Source organism: Eleutherodactylus coqui, chromosome 9 (assembly GCF_035609145.1).
Source record: "Eleutherodactylus coqui strain aEleCoq1 chromosome 9, aEleCoq1.hap1, whole genome shotgun sequence".
In the NCBI taxonomy this organism is placed as follows: Eukaryota; Metazoa; Chordata; class Amphibia; order Anura; family Eleutherodactylidae; genus Eleutherodactylus; species Eleutherodactylus coqui.
This window is the reverse complement of record NC_089845.1, coordinates 60,112,339-60,132,641: the sequence shown is the minus strand read 5'-3', so window position 1 is coordinate 60,132,641 and position 20,303 is coordinate 60,112,339. Positions and strand designations below refer to the sequence as shown.

The window sequence follows — 20,303 nt, the reverse complement described above, 5'->3', positions numbered from 1 at the left end:
CTCTACATATACCCAGTGGAGCCGAGAAGGAAGCAAGACTGAGCATGTGCGACCACCTCAGTGCATTTACTGAGGTGGTCACAGAAGGGCTATTCAATGGAAACAGCAGGTTGTGCTATTCCAGCATTATATCTGGCAATATAAGCAATTTTTAACAAGTATAAATGCAAAAAAATGTTTGCAGTTAACCATGAACAGTATTCTTTATGAGAGGGAAACATGGAACAACTCTAATTAGAGTTACAGTTATGTCAGTCAGTGAAAGGGTAGTTGAAATTCAATGCAGGAATGTAGTATTCAACACATGATGCAAAGTAGAGCCGTGCCATGAACTTTTTTTGTTGTTGAATGTAAACATGGTGGAGAGAGGCCTCAGCTTTAATATGGGACATGTTGGTTCCGTTATGCCTTGGCCTCTACCACTTACACCAGATCTACAAATCTACTCAGTCCCACATATCTGCTACTGTTCAGTGTCCAATTGCAGCTCTATTACTTATATTCTTTCCATTTATTCACTTGTGTAGCAGGACCACTAGAACAAGCTGAGTCCATTCTGCATTGTGGACAGAATCCAGATTTGCTTGATCATTGAAAGCCAGCTGATTACATCACGCTGTAACCGTAATACTGACTAACAGCACAGAAATGTTAATGTGTGACATAAGGGGGGCGCAGGAGAAATGTCTTTCTTTAACAAAGAAAGTTGAGTAGAGACTCAGTCAACACTGCCTCACAACGCTGACATTTAACATTAGTCTGACCTTCCTGTAACATGCATCTCAGGCTCGTAATTGCCGAGTTGTGGAAACACTGATTGCATACACTTCTACTGACATCTACACTGAGAACCAGGCCTTCTTATATTACTCAACTGTTTTAGAACATTTCCACAGTTGTGTTCTTTTATGATCTACTATTTTAACCTATGAGCTATCAGCCGAAGAGATAGCTTCTATGGTGATAGTTTGCAAGTACGGTAATGTGAAAGGAAGTTGCAGATGTGTGGAGAACAGCATCTGATCTTTAGTAGAAGACGCTGATAAGTGTGATTATGTTAGTGAGGCCAAGGCTGCTTGTAAGGCCTCGCAGTGGATCTCGTAAAATACTTCTTTGTATATGTTTAGCACAGTCTTAGTGAAGTTTATGCTTGCAGGAGTAGATCCTAATGTGTTGAGGTGTCTAGGGATATCTTGATACACAGCAGATTTGTTGCTGAAATATCTGTGCCTGAAAATGGGTTCCATATACAGGGGGTGGACAAAAAATATGGAAACAGCATATGAAATGCATGGGATTTTAATCATTAGCACTGAGCTGTCTTTTTGAGCTGTGCTTAGCTGAGAGCTTTCCTGACAAATTTGTGTTTACTTCACCTCTTGCCCTGCTCTCTGTGGTTTTGGGAGCAGCTGGTAAGAGCAACTGAGTGGTTCAAACCCCTGACCAATGGAACCGTGGTGCTCGCGCAAATGTTCACAGCATCTGTGCCATATTACCTCCGCATAAAATCGGTCTCTACATGCCTTATAGAAATATGATTTACGATCCCATATAACTTAAGGCATGCCTGTCGTATGGTGTTTCCATATTTTTGTCCACCCCCTGTATCTTAGTTGGTTGTTCCTGCAGCATGTGCAATGATTTTTGCACAACCCATTTAAATCTATGACACAGTTCCAGAAATGTCTGCAGCAAATCTCCCCACATGTGAGCATGTCCTAAGGCCACATGCACATAGTCACATTGTATTCTAAAGGGGCATTCTGTACCTCTGAACCATCCCCCCTAATTTCATAAGGAGTCATGCAGTAGGTTTTTTTCTTTTAAATTCCGTATCAATCTTACTGGAAGAAAATCGTGGTATGTGCCACAAATAATGATAGTGGACTTAGCAGACGTGGACTATCTCAGCACAACACAGCAGTAATATGAAGCTATTCAAATAATTGTGGCAGGCATATTTTTGCTTATGTCTTATGCCAGGGCAGTCATAGGCTGTGAAATAAGTGAGAGTTACTGTACTGCGTCCAAGTCGGCTTGTAGATTCTACTCTAGTCTTGGGACTGCTTAACTTTCTTGGAGAACTTGCCAAAAGAGAAGGAAAAATGTGTTCTACAATTAAATATTCCCTGCATTATATTTCTCAATGATGCTGCCAGTTTCTCATTAGTGTTGTTTTAATGCACACAAATAAGACGAACAGCTTATTATGCTGTAATACACTTACCAGGGTGTGATTTATTTTGTTTGTGACTAATTTTCTTAATAGTAGGGAGTGAAGTTAAAGGAATTCAATTCCGTGTGAGAATTCATTGTCTGTGCTCTACATACGATTTCGCGGGTCTGAAGAATGTTTAATTTTCATGTGTTTCTATTTGTAAATAGTATCTATTTTATATCTAAAATTGTGGAATACAGCGTGATCGCTTATGCTTTATATTGACCTCACTCTCGGCGTGCAATGAGGTCCCGTGTATTCGATATAATTGTCTTTCTTTTTATGAAAAACATTAGAGATGAGCAAGCGTACTCGCTAAGGCTAACTACTCGAGCGAGTAGTGCCTTAGCCAAGTATCTCCCCGCTCGTCTCTAAAGATTCGGGGGCCGGCGCGGGTGACAGGAGAGTTATGGGAGTGAGCAGGGGGGAGAGAGTGAGAGAGAGATCTCCCCTCCGTTCCTCCCCGCTCTCCCCCGCCGCCGGTAGCCGAATCTTTAGAGACGAGCGGGCAGATACTCAACTAAGGCACTACTCGCTCGAGTAGTTAGCCTTAGCGAGTATACTCGCTCATCTCTAAAAAACATAGCTCAACTACAGATAAACTTAAAGGTGGTCTGGTTCCTTTTTCAAATTTTGTGCTAAAATAACAAATACAGTAGTCCTTACCCATCCGCTGCCTCGGCGATTAAGCATTGCAGTCCCATTAGTCTCCCAGTCTCTGTTGATAGCAGGAATCAGGTAATTGCTGCCTGCCAATCAGAGGCTGCAGCATCACTGCTCGTTCTGCTGGTATCAGCACTCACATCCTGGATGCCATGATGCCAGAAGTTTGGAATGCTGATGTTGCAGCCTCTGATCAGCAGTCACCTGACTTCCGCTGTCAACAGAAACTGGGAGAGCAGCAGGACTGAAACATTGGAGCTGAGGATGGGTAAGTATTATTATATTTGTTGTTTTAGTACATCAGCACCTGCCTTTAAAATTCAAAAAAGGAACCGGACAACCCCTTTAACCCCTTCCTGCTGCACCCATTGTTATTTTTTTTTTATTTTAATTTTTCCAACCTCACTGGCAAAAGATCGTAACTTTTTCATTTTCTGGCAACACGGCTACATGAGGGTTTCTCTTTTTGTGGGGCAAGTTGCGATTTTCATTGGTACTATTTAATGCACCATATAATGTATTGAAAAACTTTCTAAGTAGGGCAAAATGGAAAAAAAACACAATTATACTACCGTATATCAATTTTTTGTGGTGGGAGAGGGGGGAGATTTTTACGGTGTTTCCGGTGTGCCGCAGCATAGCTAAAGGCTCGTGGGCCTGGCTGAGAAAGTTCAGCTTGAGGCCCCTTTCACAACTTCCTTTCATGGCTGCCGAAAAAAAACTTTGCAAAGAACTTTACATTGCATCACTGAGTGTTTTAAATGACCTATCAATGCAGCACTAGCAGCCAGGGATGATACTAGCGGTGCGCCTTAACCCATTTCCCCTATCAAAAAAATTGTATAAGCTTATCCTGCCACTACCCCAATGCCCCTCTCAGTGCTTTTTATTAAGCCCTGTCACTGTAGCCCGTGATCTTGTTTCGGGCAGATATTTCAGGTGACTGTTCGGGTCTCGTATCGAGTATGAAACTTGGCCTCTGTTTGGCTTTTTAAATGTCCCTGTTAGGACTGCCAGCAGCATCTAATGCGTTAACAGCAGAGATCAGAGTCATCCAATCTCTGCTGTTGTCGCTGTGTGTTGGCTGTCAATGACAGCTGACACCCACTGCGCATACAGCAAGCTCAGATTCAGAGTCCGCTATATACAATGACATCCCACATTCACCATACATGTAGGGCAGATAACAAGAAGAGCATAACTGTATTTTCCAAAAACTTTTCACATGTCATATAGACATGTAAACATTCATGATCACTGGGGTTCTTGGTGCTGAGACCACCACTCATCGCTAGAACGAAGCACTCATCCCATCGTTGTCACTGCTCTCTAGCTGCAAACTGGCCCATAGACTTTCTATTGAGCCTGTCTTCAGCTAGTGAACCATGACAGCGCTTGGAAGAGTCTTTCTGCTGCTTTGGTGCCATCAAAACTTTTGACATATCCCTATGACATGTCATCAGTATGTCACTAGTATAACAGCATGTAAATGAGCTCTCCTGGAAAAAGAAAGCGGGCTCTGTAGTGGCTCTTATTGGATAGCAACCCTATAAGCCAGAGTGCGACCCTTTAACAGGCCTTACAGCAGACCAGGAATATAAGTCAAACCTAAGTCTTCTCCATAAGGAAAGGATATCAATCTGCAGACAGCTGTTTTACTTTTTTTGCCCCTTGTCAGTGCACAGCTTGTTCCTGCTTGGCTGGGTGAGATGCCAAGGTTGCGTAGGCAGTCTTTTAGGGCAGGCAATGCTTGCTGAGAAAATCATCATGTAAGGCCGGTCTAACATCTGCATCAGTACCTCCAGTAGGAGGTTCCATCACAAATGCGGCTGAAAATACCCAAGCGCTTTTTGTTCTGTCCAAAAGCTTGGCAACTGGGTGTAAAGCAGACGGACCCCACTGCAGGAAGTAAGTGGGCTCTTAAGTACTATTTATTAGGTGCCAAATTGACGGTCTACACAACTTTATCCCCATAGTCCCATATCTAGAACCTCTTATTCAGCTAACCAGGACCCTACTCTGCAGTGATAAGGGGCAAAAACCTCAAAACAGCTATCGGCAGATTGGTGTCTTTTCCTTATAGAGAAGACTCTAATTTCGCTTATATATCTGGTCATGTTGGAAGGCTCCCCCAGAAGCATTATCTGGTTTATAAGACTCTCCAAGCCAGATTGACAGTCTTTACAAGGAGCAAGTTATTCCCCTTAGTATAGCATCACACGCACTATTGATGCATCTCCATATACCGGGCATGCGCATGGGTTGAAGTGCAGAGCAATTAGCCAGTGATCAACTTCTCTGTTGTCTGTTGCTTACATCAGCAGAAACGTTATGGCCCAGTGAAGAAATACTTGTTATATCTGGCAATGCCAATATGCCCCTGTCATGAATAGAGTGATTGTTAATCAGGCGCATACTGCAATAATGAATGACATTACATTGTGTACTAAACATGATAACATTATAGCCTTCAGTAGTCTGAAAACAGTTGATCCAAATGCGTTCACATTGCAGGACACTCGTATAATTCACTTAGTTGCTGGTGACATCATAAACCACAACCGAATGTTCTTGTATATATTTTATACTTGATTCATTTGAATCTGTTTAGTCTGACAGCAATTTGACCAAACACACAGACATTTATCAAGTGATCCATCAGTAGCAGCAGAAAAGGCAGTAATACATCCAAGTGAATTTTTTTTTGTTTTTTTGCTTTGATTAATAGAAATCCATGGAGCCCTTGGGTCCAAAGCTTCTTCAGCAACATGGCTATTTGCAAATAGATTTTTATAGCACATTAGTGCTGGAGGAGATTCCAAAGAAAATAGCTCTTTTGAATATTAGAACCAGCTGTGACTTTCTTATGCTGATGACTCATAGTTTTTTTTTATTGGGTGGGAGAACGAGGCAAAAGACACACAAAGTCTTATTCAAGACGTTGTTTGTTTTGCAAGGGGTATCCTAGCCACAAGCCAACTTGATCTGACCAAAATGCAACTCGTGTTTATTTAATTTTTTCTCTCCTCTCCTAACAGTTCCAATTATAAAAACAGAGCCCACCGATGACTATGAGTCAGCTCCAACCTGTGGCCCAATGAACCAAGGATTAACTCAACTCTCCAAGCCATACTACAGTCAACAGATCTTGATGCCCTCTGATCCTGGTTCGTGCCTTGTGTCTGGCTTCACGTCCTGTCAGCAGAGAAACACTGTGATGTCATCGTCTCCAAACTCAAGTCCCAAACTCCATGACCTTTCAAGTTACAACAAATGCATCTCGAATCCTGGTCACTCACAGCTAGGACTTCAGCAGCCCACTGGAGGTGTCCCCACCATACAGGAAGTGCCACGGTCTATAGTTGTGCACCCAAGTTCACCCGAACAGTCATCCCACATCATGCTGCAGCCGCAGGTGAGTCTCCATCAGAGCAGTAGCTGTCCCCTTGGTTTTCAACAAACAGTCTATCCCAACAGTCCCTCTTCTCCAGTTCCATCTATTACCCAAGAGCCATCCTATTTGCAGCCCTGCAGTCCAACTCACTCATCAGTAATGGGCCAACAGCAGCACCAACAGCAGAAGGTTCAGAGAAATGAATCTCCAACCACTCAACCTCTGTCACTGCCAGAGTTGCATGAGGACAGTAATCATAATTTGGCCCCTATTCCTGTAACCATCAAGTGTGAGCCTGAGGAATTGGATCAGTTGTACTTGGATGATGGTAAGTGTTCTGCAGCTGTTGAGGCATTCATTCCACTATATTGCTGTATCAGTAAGTTCTTTATTAACCAGATGCTTTCAGGAGCACTCATAAATTAACAGAACTAAGAAATGGTGCAGAAATGTGTCCATTTAGAATTAATAAAAATAAGAAAAGGGAATTGAAAATGTTCCTAATGTAGCATTTCTCATACTGAGTTTTTTAAGTATTAAATGCCATTCGTAACCACAGAGGTAGCTTAACCACCAATTGCTACACAAAAGTAATTGCAACCATATGCTCTTAGCTCATGCAGGTGATTTGATAAAGTCTGAGTAGAAGTACAATAAAATGTCTAGCTATGAATAGTTCAGCTCTCTTATGCAGACACTCCAGTAGCACAAAATGTCACATTAATCTAAAAGGACTGTATTCATCACAGTTATATAGCTGTTTAAGAAAAGCTTTCAGTTTATTAATTGCTTTTATGAAACTAGTGCAAATGAAAGATCTAATTAAGGAAGGTTGTAATATCGAAAATATTAGAAAGAGGCTATACAATGACATGGGCAGGTCTGGGGCAAGGTCATTTCTGTTTCCTGAAAAAGGCAAGTCCCTAAATTTACCTCTTGTGAACTATTTTATTATTCAATTAAGTTGAGTTGATGGATGACAACTACAAACAGCAGCCACTGTAGTTCCCAAATGGGTTGTCACTAGAGATGAGCGAGCATACTCGCTAAGGACAATTGCTCAATCGAGCATTGTCCTTAGCGAGTATCTCCCGGCTCATGAGAAAAGGTTCGGGTGCCGGCGTGGGTGACAGGTGAGTTGCGGCAGTGAGCAGGAGGGAGCGGGGGGAAGAGAGAGAGATCTCCCCTCCGTTCCTCCCCGCTCTCCCCCGCAGCTCCCTGCCCGCCGCCGGCAGCCGAATCTCTGCTCCCGAGCGGGCAGGTACTTGCTGAGGGCAATGCTCAATCGAGCAATTGCCCTTAGTGAGTATGCTCTCTCATCTCTAGTTGTCACACAACCGGTTACAGATTCTTAATGGTGTGCAATGGCGTTGTCAGACAGCGTGGTTAAAACTGCATGAAAAACGACACCCGCAGGTTGGGTTGCGATTTGTTGTGTTTTTTTTTAATCCGGTTGCGGTTCTTTTCTGAATATAGCCTAACCTTGGTTGATAAGTTATGTTAGGTCTCATGCACACTGCCATATTGCAGATCCTTGTTGTGTAATCTGTAATATGCCATGCACAGAAATTTAAAGACTCCTGTTATGCATTAGTACTAAGAGTACCTTATGAATATCTGCCCCCTTCCTAATTAGACATTCCAAGGCCTGCACATGCATGGGAAGAATCACTCTGACACACTGTTCAGCAAAAATGACACTTCTTTATTCTAATCAAGCTGCATGGGGTTTTATAGATAGTATGCATAGTTAATACTTCATAAAGTAAGAATCTGTAGCTGATTGGTTATTGCCCTTATATGGGCCTCTTCCTCCAGGACCTGACGTCATGATCTGTGGTATCTTGGTTGCATTCTTGGACGGAGGCAATATGCTTTATGCCATAATCTTTTTTTTATGCCAGATTTATTTTGAGCTTCCGTTATAAAATCTGATCCACAGAGATATAACAGAAGCTCAAAATAAATCTGTGATTTAAAAAAAGACTATGGCATAATGCATTATCCCCTAAAGGCATTGGTGGTAAGGGAGAATACTGTGGTGAATAGAGGCACCATAGTACGACACACACAGTCCATACATATACATGATGCCAAACTCTATCTTTGGCCAGTTGCAGCTTCTCTCCAATGGTATTAACTGATTCCTGGGGGTTAGAGAAGCCAAGCCTACTGCCTTCCAATTGGAAGATGGTCGTATTGCTTTAAGTACACAGCTGTATACTGGAAATGTAGCATCAATTACATAAAAATAAATCTGAAACTTAATAGAATCATAAAAGATACCACAAAAGAGAACAGCTTAACAATGAATATTTTTTATTTGAAGGCAACCTGTCATGTGCCTTGAGCTCATTGAAGAGGGGCGCCTGAGTGCGGGGGTCTGTTTTTCATTCTCACCTATCTCCCCATTCCCTCACTGTCGGCCTCCCAAAAAAAAGCTTAGTGCGTTGAGCAGACTCCTCTTCATTGTGTGCAAATGTCCATAATGAGAGGATAGTGTGCATGCCCACAAGCAATGAAGAGGAATCCGCTCAATGAGCAGAGGCTTTGGTGGTTGACAGCGAGGGAATAGGGAGTCAGTTGAGTAGAAAAATCAAACCCCTGGACTCCACGGACCGTCTCCGTGAACCTTTATAACTCTAGTTTTAAGGGTTCAAAAGATGTGGCAGGGTCCTTTAAGGTAGAATTGTTTTTTCAAGATCTCTTTTAATACATACCTTTCAAAGGATTCATTTTCACTATGTTGTGTGTTAACTTGGCTGAGATGTGGTTCTTCTGATACCCCATTTTCCCTACTTTTTTGAACCACTAAGGCAGTGTTCTTTAAAATGTGTTACATAGATTTAGATACATATAGTTGTGCAGCCATAACCTGCACAAGGCTGCATTTTAAATTATGTTTTCCACAGCTTGAATATGCTGCTCAAACTGCAGGCATCAAGCTATAGAGCCGGAGGAGCTGAGAAGAATGATATATGGTTTTATGGGGAAAAGTTCTGTAGAACTTGTATTTTATTCATTTATATCTCTGCTCATCCTGACCTGAACAGTCCAATGGGCGGTCCCATCAGTGACTGACAGCTACCCCTGTATGTACAGTCATCCACAGATATCTGTCAATCACTGACAGCTCCGCCCATTGGACTGTTCAGCTCACAATGAGCGAAGATATGTAAATGAATGAAATACAAGTTCTACTGAATCTTTCCCCATACAACTTTATATCCATCTGCTCAGCTCCTCCTGCTCTATAACATGATGACTGAAGTTTTGACATTATGTTCGACCTGGCAGATTCCCTTTAAATCAATCAATTTATGTAAAACAATTGCTTGAAAATCATCTATAGTGCATATATATAACTAAATCCAATGCCTAGAAACTGTTGTTTTTTTTCTCTAGGAGCCAGTTTTAGACTTTATAACTCGTTGAAGGAAAAAAAAAGTTGACCAAGTTGTCAGGCTTTGCTTCTGAAAGATTTATTGTGATATTTTGAAAGGTTAATCTAAAATGTGATTATGTGACCTCACCGAGCTGTAATTTAGCACTCACCACTGTGTATCCCAAGGACCCCAACCCCTCGTATTACTGTGATACATGAGCTATTTACTTTGAATAGGATTAGAATTTACAATTGACTTGTCTCCTTTAACTAATTCATTGTGTCTTGCCTAAGAATTTTTAGACATAGTTAACTGCAGGATTTTGCTGGATGCGGGTATAAAAAACAGGGGGTTGCTTGGGGCTTCACTAACAAGGGGAGCTTTTTACTGTGCAGACGAAAAGAAATTTCCTTATTACCACAGCTGCAAAGCTCAATAAAAATGTCAGACTTGTTCTAATTCTTTATTCCAGTTTGGGATATGATTCTGTAACTCTTACTAATGAATTTTACTAATATAAAACAGGTCAGTGCTTATGTCCAGGAGCATATATGTCTACTCATATAAATGTGTGATCTCAGTTTGAAACATATAGTGACACCTGAAAGTACCTATAAAGCTCAAGAGTGCCCAAACATTAGCTGGGGTCTTTCTGGGCTTTAGCAAAGTTTTAATCAATGGTAAGTACTGCAGTTTATTTCCCTGGCTAAAAATATAATGACGAAGTCCACTGAGTCAAAAACAGGTTTTAGACCCCACGTAGCAAGTATATTTTTAATTAGGGAAATAAATTAATCAGTCGCTACCATGACCCTACATGTCATGTCTGCAGACACCTGGACAGACAAATCCACAGACTTCTTCTTCCTGCTCTCCTCTGAGTATGACACATGCTTTAAAGATGTCATAGAGGGCCCCTTTCTGGGAATCTCTTGGTCTAGTATACCCAGTCCGTTCACGTAGCACATGGTTGGCAATTCGTATGAATGGCAGTAATACTACAGTTCCCATGCAATGGAGACGCTGGACCTCATTCTGTTTAAAAGGAACTTGAACTCTAGTCAATTTATTTTTGTTGACCTAGTGTCTCCAAACTCCTGGCATCAACACTCACATCTTGGGACCATGATGCCAGGAATTGGGGATGGTGAGGATGTGGCCTCTGATTGGCTGCAACAGTCACCTGACTTCCGCTGGGCCATACACCAAGAAGCTGGTGTTGGGGCCATGGGAGCTGCTCAGCTGCACCATGGGGGTTGGTGAGGAAAATTGAGTATGCTCTGTTTTTTTATTTTAGGCTGGGCCCAGCTGTTGGCAGACTTTTCCTGGCAGTGAGAAAATCCCTTTAAGTCTGGGAACACCCCTTTAACTTGACTTTTTCAATAACTTTTTCAACTTTTTGTTCTGCTAAGTGTAAAAGTAAAGTTTGCTGAAATTGTAAAGTCAACAAATTAAGTGTCAAGTTCAATGTTTGCTACATCTGTAAGCTCATCTCCAAGGGTTCCAACAGCTGGATTCCTCATCATCAGCTCATGATTAGTTGGATGTTTGCTGGACACTGGACATTAACTGTGCAATTTAAACATCCCCTTTAATGATAATAACTCTAAACAGAAGTTGTCCAATGATATTTATACGACTATTCGCTTGGGAGTCTAGATGTGAGCTTTCGGTCTACAACAGCTTGCTAATCGAAAGAAATAACTCGGACGTAATGATCATTTTTAAGATAGTACTTAAGGAAATCTACATTGTTGATACTGAATGCATTTCCTTTGGAATATTAGTTTTGGTTTTGTCTTAATTTGTTACCACTAGTCATAATCTGATATACAGAGGTTGCATTATACTGTAACCGTGCCTTTAGATTTTGTATTCACTATTTGTGAAACAATGCTATATTGTTCTCCATCTTTCTGTACCTTTTGTGGAACATGCTAGTCTAGAGTGTTCCCCAATGCTTTGAATCTTACAAGCAGCACTGACCTGGATGAAGTTAAACAGTGACTGCGTGTAAACAGTAGCTCACGTTTCTTATCCTTACGGGATTTTTTAATCATGAGAATGTGTTGTATGTTGAGGTTGACCAGGCTAAAACACATGTTTACAGAGCTGGTCGATTGAGTGCATATGATCTGAGCTTTCAACAATTGTTATAAATGAATATGAGAATATAAAAGAAGACTCATCGACATTAAAGATGAAGTCACTAGTGAGTAAGTGAAAGATGACATTCAGACATTAATTTGAAGAAAGGAGAAAATGTCAACTCAACCTGGCTTGTGTTTCCAATCATAAGGAGTTGTAGAAAATTTAAAGTGAAAGCTAGAACAGCTACATTTCCTGACAAATATTGCTCTGAAAAACTTCGGATTTTATAGATTTTTGAGTCATATACATGATTGGTAATTTATTTATTTTGTTTCATTTCTGAAAAGTTATTTTGTCTGTGTTAGCTGACTATGGAAGCTTACAAAATTGGCAATTTGTCAGTTAGGTAATTTCATAAAATGTCTACAGGGGTGTAAAAAGTAACCAAGCGGCCGATAGTAAGACTTGGAATGCCCCTCACTCTATTAGGACATGCTAGGTTTAAAGATACTAGTTAGAGATGAGCGAGTATACTCACTAAGGCACATTACTCGAGCGAGTAGTGCCTTAGCCGAGTATCTCCCCGCTCGTCTCTAAAGATTCGGGGGCCGGCGCGGGTGACAGGGGAGTTGCGGCGGGGAACAGGGGGGAGAGAGGGAGAGAGAGCTCTCCCCTCCGTTCCTCCCCTCTCTCCCCCGCCGTTCCCCACCCCCCACCGGCCCCGAATCTTTAGAGACGAGCGGGGAGATACTCTGCTAAGGCACTACGCGCTCGAGTAATATGCCTTAGCGAGTATACTCGCTCATCTCTAATACTAATCTGAATGCAACTGAATTTTGGCTCAATTTACACCCAATAGTGTGCATGCCTTACACAGCATTTATTATGTATTATAGACACTTTCCGAAGGTCAACAAGACTGTGGCTTGGCAGATGGGGTTTGACTTTTCGGGACAGAAAGTGGCTTCAGTTAAACAATATTTGTCAAAATTGTGCCAAAATTTTGTCACAAAATAATGGTGCAAATTAATCCAAGCAATACTGTAGGGGTGTAAAGGCAGATAATAGTGTGCACCAAATTTATCATTCAGCATGAGCCACAGTGATAAACTTGATACTCATTTAGACTGACCGGTCTAAGTTTACACTGTCTTTACTATTAGACAGGATTAGGAAATCTACCCCAATGTCCCGCTATTTGGTGCACAAATGTTTTTATATTGAAGTGACTTGGCTACTAATCTGGAACTAAATAGACTGTTGTAAAGGATAAGTACCCTCATTTGACATCTGAAATGTAGGGAATAGAGATGAGTGAGTATACTCGCTAAGGCTAACTACTCAAGCGAGTAGTGCCTTAGCCGAGTATCTCCCCACTCGTCTCTAAAAATTCGGGGGCCAGCGCGGGTGACAGGTGAGTTGCGGGGGGGGGGGGGAGAGAGGGAGAGAGAGATCTCCCCTCCGTTCCTCCCAGCTCTCCCCCGCCCGCCGCCGGCCCCCGAATCTTTAGAGACGAGCGGGGAGATACTCGGCTAAGGCACTACTCGCTCATCTCTAGTAGGGAAGTATGCTTTACAACCAACATTGGGCATTGTTACTTCTTCACTTGAAGTGTCTTGTCTAGAGATGAGCGAACGTACTCGTTTCGGGTGTTTTTGCACTCGAGCACCGCTTTTTCCGAGTAACTGACTACTCGGACGAAACGATTCAGGGGGCAACCCCCCGCTCACCCCCGGCACCCCCCGAATCGTTTCGTCCGAGTAGTCAGTTACTCGGAAAAAGCGGTGCTCGAGTGCAAAAACACCCGAAAAGAGTAGGTTTGCTCATCTCTAGTCTTGTCCCTAGGAACCCCATTAAAACCCACTGCATGGGACTCTGAATTTGGACCATCAGATCAAAGCCTGTGACATTAATCCCTTCACTACTTTAACCACCAAGAAAAAATGTAATTAGCATGAACTATTTTTTTCCATTTTCTGTTGTCTAAAATCTGGGTGCGTCCTGTAGTCAGGAGTGTCTTAGAGAGCGACTAATATGGTAAATCTATATTTATATCAAGACAGAAAAAGTCAAATTTATGGAGACTTTAATAATAGAGCTATTCTACGGCACAGCCAGCTAAAATGACATCACTATGAACGCAACATCACTGTGGGCTAGTCATCGTACCGTGAGTGACCGGTGGGAACGTTTGCAAATCGGTATCTGTTTTGTGCTTCCAGAATCTACATCTTATCTGTAAGGGCTCACACGAGCGTACATCGCCTGCATATTATGCACATATTTTTCACGTGCCCAATGTGCCGTGTTAAAAGCCCATTGATTTCTATTGGGCTACTCACATGAGCGTGAAAAAAACGCATCATGTCTAGAGATGAGCGAGCGTACTCCCTAAGGCAAAGTACTCGAGCAAGTAGTGCCTTATGCGAGTACCTGCCCGCTCGTCTCAAAAGATTCAGGTGTCAGCGGGGGAGAGCGGTGAGTTGCGGGAGTGAGCATGAAGGAGAGAGTGAGAGAGAGATCTCCCCCCCCCGTTCCTCCCCGCTCTCCCCCGACGAGAGAGCGGGCAGGTACTCGCATAAGGCACTACTCGCTCGAGTAGTTTGCCTTAGCGAGTACGTTCGCTCATCTCTAATCATGTCCTACTTTGGTGCATATTACACCCCAACATATACTATAGACATTTAATATGCATGTAATATGCAGGACATATACGCCCTAAGATCATTTTTATTCCCAAGTACCACTTGTTTACTGACAGTGGGGTATAGATGCTTGGATTTCACTGCTCTTTCTGTAAAGAAGCATTTTCACGGATTGAGGTCACATTTGGAAATCGAGTTTATTTCTCTCTACAGAAGCGACAGTTTGTTTATTTTTGTAGCCTTTTTTTCCTACAAGTGCATTTCTACGTCTGTTACACAACATGTGGCGTTAATATGGATTAACTTGCTTTTTGTTTCAGACTGTCAGCGCTATTCGTAGGAAATAACATCACTATTAAGAATGTTTTAAGTTGTAGTTAGGTTTTGGAAAAACATGCCGGAGCTGAGTGCCGTCACTTTCAATTTCACCACATGTTGCCACACGAGACAGCTCTTTTGTAAATGGGAAATATTGACAGTGAGGCATTGCAATAGGCACAAGTATCTTTTGTGCAGCAGGTATCCTTTTGTTTGTCGCTTTTTAATAGCACGCTTGGCAGGTTCAGCCTGAGGTTGACACAGTTATGTCTTCTGAAAGGCTATGTGCCCTCTCCAGTTTCCAGTAGTTGGTATGTCATTACGACAAGGTGCATGCAGGTAGTTTATAAAGTTTTAGAACTATTGTCTCTTCTACATTTTACATGCCAAACCTACGACTTCCCCTTCATCCCAAATAACCAGTCTTGGATAAAAAAAAAAAGAGATTTCCTCATGGAAAGTTTTACTAACCTGGCTCTATGCCCATACCTAGGGCCCACCACATTTCTAATGATGATTGAAAGAGTACATGCTGTGATAAAACGTGCTGAGTTGCTAACATTTGAGATGAAGCTTTCGAGTTGACGCATAGAAAGAAAATAATAAATAAGGGGGCCAGAATAATTCATTCGGAACTTTAATGGGTTTGAATGTTTACTCCTGCAAGGCAGAGACTTAGAACACAATTCAGGCCATCGGTATCTCATGCTTGCCTCTCCCTGTTTAACCTGTGCCCCTTACCCTGAACATCTCTCTGGGGGCTCACAGAAGAAATTGGTCTGTAAGCCTTAATTGACAAGGGCAGGTGGCTCACACATTTGCAAGCCAATAACTTGTTCTAAATACATTGCTACAATGAACTTTACTTGTACTTAACGACTTTTTTTGTTGGAAAGCTGGATGTACAAATGTGAAGTTCAGACTTATTTAGAGGAGAAAATCTCATTACTGCAAATAATGTAAGCTAAGTCTTTGTCATTTTTCTTTTGTAGGGATAAACATTGCGGGAAATTTCCAAATCCAGTCTTAGTATAAATTCGACTGGCGCAAGATGTGACTGATATATGAAGAGGCATGCGCCTTGCCATATATTAGTGGCATCTCGGCTCCTCTGTGTGTGCAGACATATAGGAGCAGCGCCACCCAGGACTGACACATATATGTTTAATTATGCCAGTTTCTGGTGTAAATCATACCTACATTTGCCTTTCTGGGGTGGCCCCACCCAGAATGAAAGCCCCGCCCACTTTTTTCCCCGAAGGCCTAAATCATGACTAAGAGAGAAACTATTCAAAAATAAATTGCTAAAGAAAGAGTCCCCTTTAGACTGAAATACAACTTGTATTAAATGTGTTTTCCAGAAAAAATATTGTCTGGAGTCTGCGTCTCAGGACTCTTGCCAATTAACTGTCGGGTCTGTAATACACAGGTGTCAGAGTGGTAGCTGTTGCTCCGACCCATATGTAGTTGCCGGAGCTTGTAATTGCAGGCGCACCTCTCATTGAAAAGTACATTTAAAACCACCAAAACTCCCTATAGAAAAATACTTTCAATGGTGTTAAAAATCTAATCAGGGAAGTACTTATACTGACCAAAATGTTACCCTAGGCTTCCCTTTTCTAAGTGGAGTAACCACCCTGAAAGGAGCAACCCTGCTTACTATCCTCACCTTCTGCTATCCCTGCTTTAGAAGCAGCTGGCTAACTAGACCAAGGATCTTTCTCTCCATACACGGTGGAGCAGAGAGAGAAGCAAGACTGACTCAGTGTGTGACCACCTTGGAACATTTACTGAGGTGGACTGGACACAGAAATACTCTTCAGTAGAAACAGCAGGTGGTGCTATTCTGACATTAGTCCTAGAATATCTGGGGATAGAAACATTTTATTTAATAAATGTGAATATAAAAATGTTTAGAATTATGGACTGGATGTAACAATAAACAATATTTTTCATCGGACAACTTCTTTAAATGTCTGTTCTATGATGAACAGAATAGAAGTGTATCACTTATTTTGTCTGCTAGTCCTCCTAAAGGGATATATTCTATTAGGGAAAAATAGCAGCACTATATACATCTCCACATCAGAGGGGACTAGATGCCTTTCTAGAACGCTATGATATTACAGGTTATAGACATTAATTAACCAGCGGGTTGTTGATCTAAGTCTTGGAGTCAGGTGCGAACCTTAAAATGTTGATCCAGGGATTATTCTGACTGCCATTATGGAGCCGGGATGGAAATTTTTTCCCTAAATGGGCTAATTGGCTTCTTCCTCATTGTTTTTTGTTTTTTTTGCCTTCCTCTGGATCAACAAGGGGGGTGGAAACAGGCTAAATAGATGGACATTGTCTTCCTTCAGCCTAACATACTATGTTACTGTGTTACATCAATTTCACATTGCTTTAATAACCCAAATGAGCCCTAACAAGCTAAACAAACTATGCAGTTCACTAGAATTCTGTATGAATAGGAATCATTAAATTGAGGCATTTGGCGATCACAGATGGGGGGATTGACCATAGAGATCAGTGGGAGTGCGTGCCCACAGTCTTTAGCTTTCAGTCTGATGACACAGTTCACACGTGGACTTTCGGGTCCGACAGCATGAGTACCAGGTGGCAGGTAAGTATAAAAAATACCTCCGTACACTCCTGGGAACCTGCCCTTTGGGCATGATGACTTAGTTTGTGGTTCTTATAGCTGGTGAAAGGTTCCCTTTAACTTTCTGACATTTATAATCCTGGTATAAAAATGGTCCAAGTCCAAATTTTAGTGAGTCAAGGAGTCTAAAATACATAAATGTAAAGTCCCAGTATCCCTTGTATTTTAAGGTTTGTGAGGGTCAGGTTGGCACCGCTTCTGACTAATGTTGGTAATTCAGGAGCATCTCCACCAGTCACAAGGAATTAAATCATCTAACCATGCAGTATTTGTAATACAGTCATTGTAGGTAAACACATCAATGGGTTTGTTGAATTAATTAACTGAGAGGGCAGGGTGTAATAATATTTCTCACCCTGTTTGCCCTACACACCCTCTACCTGCCCACACAGTGAATAACTTAGTATTATAATACTAGACTATTATACCCTTTCACACTTGATTCTCCATATATTGGTCAGAGATTCACTGAGAAAGTAGGTAAATGTATAAAATAAAATATAACTCACTTTTATATAAATCTATCCCTTGGATATTTACGACCCGTGTAGCATCAGCAAAAATCTGAGGCGATTATCCAGGTGAAGAAAACAGGCGCTGTAGCCTGACATTGAGCACACAAAGCCCCATAGATAGATATCACACCATAGATATATCCTGAAAATGGCCCCAACGCGTTTCAGTTGTACCAAGTCTCATCAGGGGTCTATGTTCAGAAAAAAGAGGGTTGGGTAGTTGGTCTTTAGAAAACACTTTATTCATGATCTTTACAGGAGGTAGGTATGAATTTGTTTCTGAATGTTTCAAAGAGATTGCGGTATCCCTGTCATTCTAAAAACCATTTTCATATAATGGGATTCTTGGGGTATACAATGGATCAAGCGATATTTTGGTCAGGGCATACAGAAATGTATCCAAGAATTCATACTGACGCGTTTCCCGCTTTGCTTTATAGTCCATAGAGTTCATAAGATCTCCTTATATATTAAAAAGATAAAGCCATCCACATGGTGTAAGGATAGAATAAACACTATGCTCTATGATAAAGACATCCAGGATATTTGGACATCATGTCCAAACATCTTGGATGCCTCTACAGCAATTTGATTACTGTAGCCCACCGCATTTTCTCTGACGAGTATGCAGATACTCGAGAAGAGTGATGCTTGCTTGAGAGTATCTGCCTTAACTGAGCGTGCTCGCTGATCTCTAATAGGTAATATTTGGGTGGGGCTGTGCATTTATCATAAATGTTCCCAGTAAGTAAAACTAATATGTAATGCACCTTTGTGCCCTCTCTTGACTGGGGCATCAAAATTGCTTGTCCTTAGAATTATCTTGTATAATGGGCAATTCACTATATTCCTCCAACAGTTTCTCTGTCTTTGGATGCCTCTTTGTTCTCCCTATACATGCGCACTTCCCTGCTCCTTCTGGAGAATCATAAGTTTGTTGGTATAATACACAGTTGCTCAACCAATGGCTCAGGGGCCACATGTGGCACAATACCATTTATTATAGCTGATAGTGGCTCGTGACCTTACAAAAAGGTTGGGGACTTCTGCACTAATACTTCAATATGTCTAATGGTTAACACAGTGGGATCCCAGAGGAAACTTCTAGAGAGAGCACTTGGCAGGGGAATATAGAGAAGGTGAAGCTGACCAGTGTGAGAGGACAATCCTAGGGGCAGCCAGCCTTGGAAAGTGTTCTAGCACCAGAGGTACTGGACAGCCACAGAGTGAAGGAAAATAGCAAAGTATTTACTGTAATACAGGTTTTTTGCATACAGATGTAACAAATGTTAACTTCACATTTAACATGTTACAATAACCTAAAGGCTATGGAAACCTTTGTGCATGAAAAATCAATACTCACATATCCTGCTAATTCCCTACAGAAACAAATGACACACTTATCAGTTTTTTTTTTTGCATTGTGCTTTTCTTCTTGTGCATTTAGAAAGCCTCATACCTGGTTTGCAGGCTGTCCTACATTCAAGTTTCTGGCTCCAAACACTAGTCAACTAGTCTCTGTCATGAATGTGCACAATCTCAGTTCCCCTTCCCCTCTCCTCTCTCAAAGGCTGTGTAGCATAACCAAACACACTTAATACTACACGGTATACTATCTCTCTGTCAACATCTCCCGACCCTGTCATATAGCCCTCTGTAATAATAGTTTTACCTGCTCTGCTCTTTATCGTCCCGAGTTCATCCACCCCCCCCCCAGCACATACATCAGTCATATAACCCTCTGTAATATTAGTTTTCCCTGCTCTGCTCTCTATCGTCCCGAGTTCATCCACCCCCCCCAGCACATACATCAGTCATATAACCCTCTATAATATTAGTTTTCCCTGCTCTGCTCTTTATCGTCCCGAGTTCCTCCACCCCCCCCATCCCCTAGCACATACATCAGTCATATAACCCTCTGTAATATTAGTTTTCCCTGCTCTGCTCTTTATCGTCCTGAGTTCCTCCACCCCCCCATCCCCTAGCACATACATCAGTCATATAACCCTCTGTAATATTAGTTTTCCCTGCTCTGCTCTTTATCGTCCTGAGTTCCTCTACCCCCCCATCCCCTAGCACATACATCAGTCATATAACCCTCTGTAATATTAGTTTGGACCCTTTTAAACAGAATAATTATCATGCTAATAATCTTTGAGTTGTGTGAAAATGAACAATAATCATTCAGTGTAAACATGGCCAATGATTAAAAATGAACAACAATTCTTTTGCCTATCATTCATGATTCATTTTATACAAGCATAGAAATCATGGTTCATCACTCGTTCCTGCAGTTAATTGGTCCAGGATTCTTCTGTACGTTCACAACATGAGGGCAAGCTTAGGGGAGGGAGCTTGGAAATAACCTATAAGTTTACTTTGATGGAATCTGCAAAGATTTCAGTCCT

At 41.7% G+C, this 20,303-nt stretch overlaps 1 protein-coding gene across 5 annotated transcripts in view; it reads left to right on the top strand.

The window, feature by feature from the left end:
• The window catches only part of NFATC1 (nuclear factor of activated T cells 1), a 174,390-nt gene that overhangs the window by 119,382 nt on the left and 34,705 nt on the right, over positions 1-20,303 (top strand). For 2 of the 5 annotated variants that reach the window (XM_066579459.1, XM_066579460.1), the window contains exon 9: positions 5,920-6,603. In XM_066579459.1, coding sequence (XP_066435556.1) covers positions 5,920-6,603 — 684 coding nt within the window. Of the gene's footprint in view, positions 1-5,919; positions 6,604-20,303 lie in introns of those variants that run through there. The other 3 variants (XM_066579461.1, XM_066579462.1, XM_066579463.1) reach the window with 3 other exon arrangements.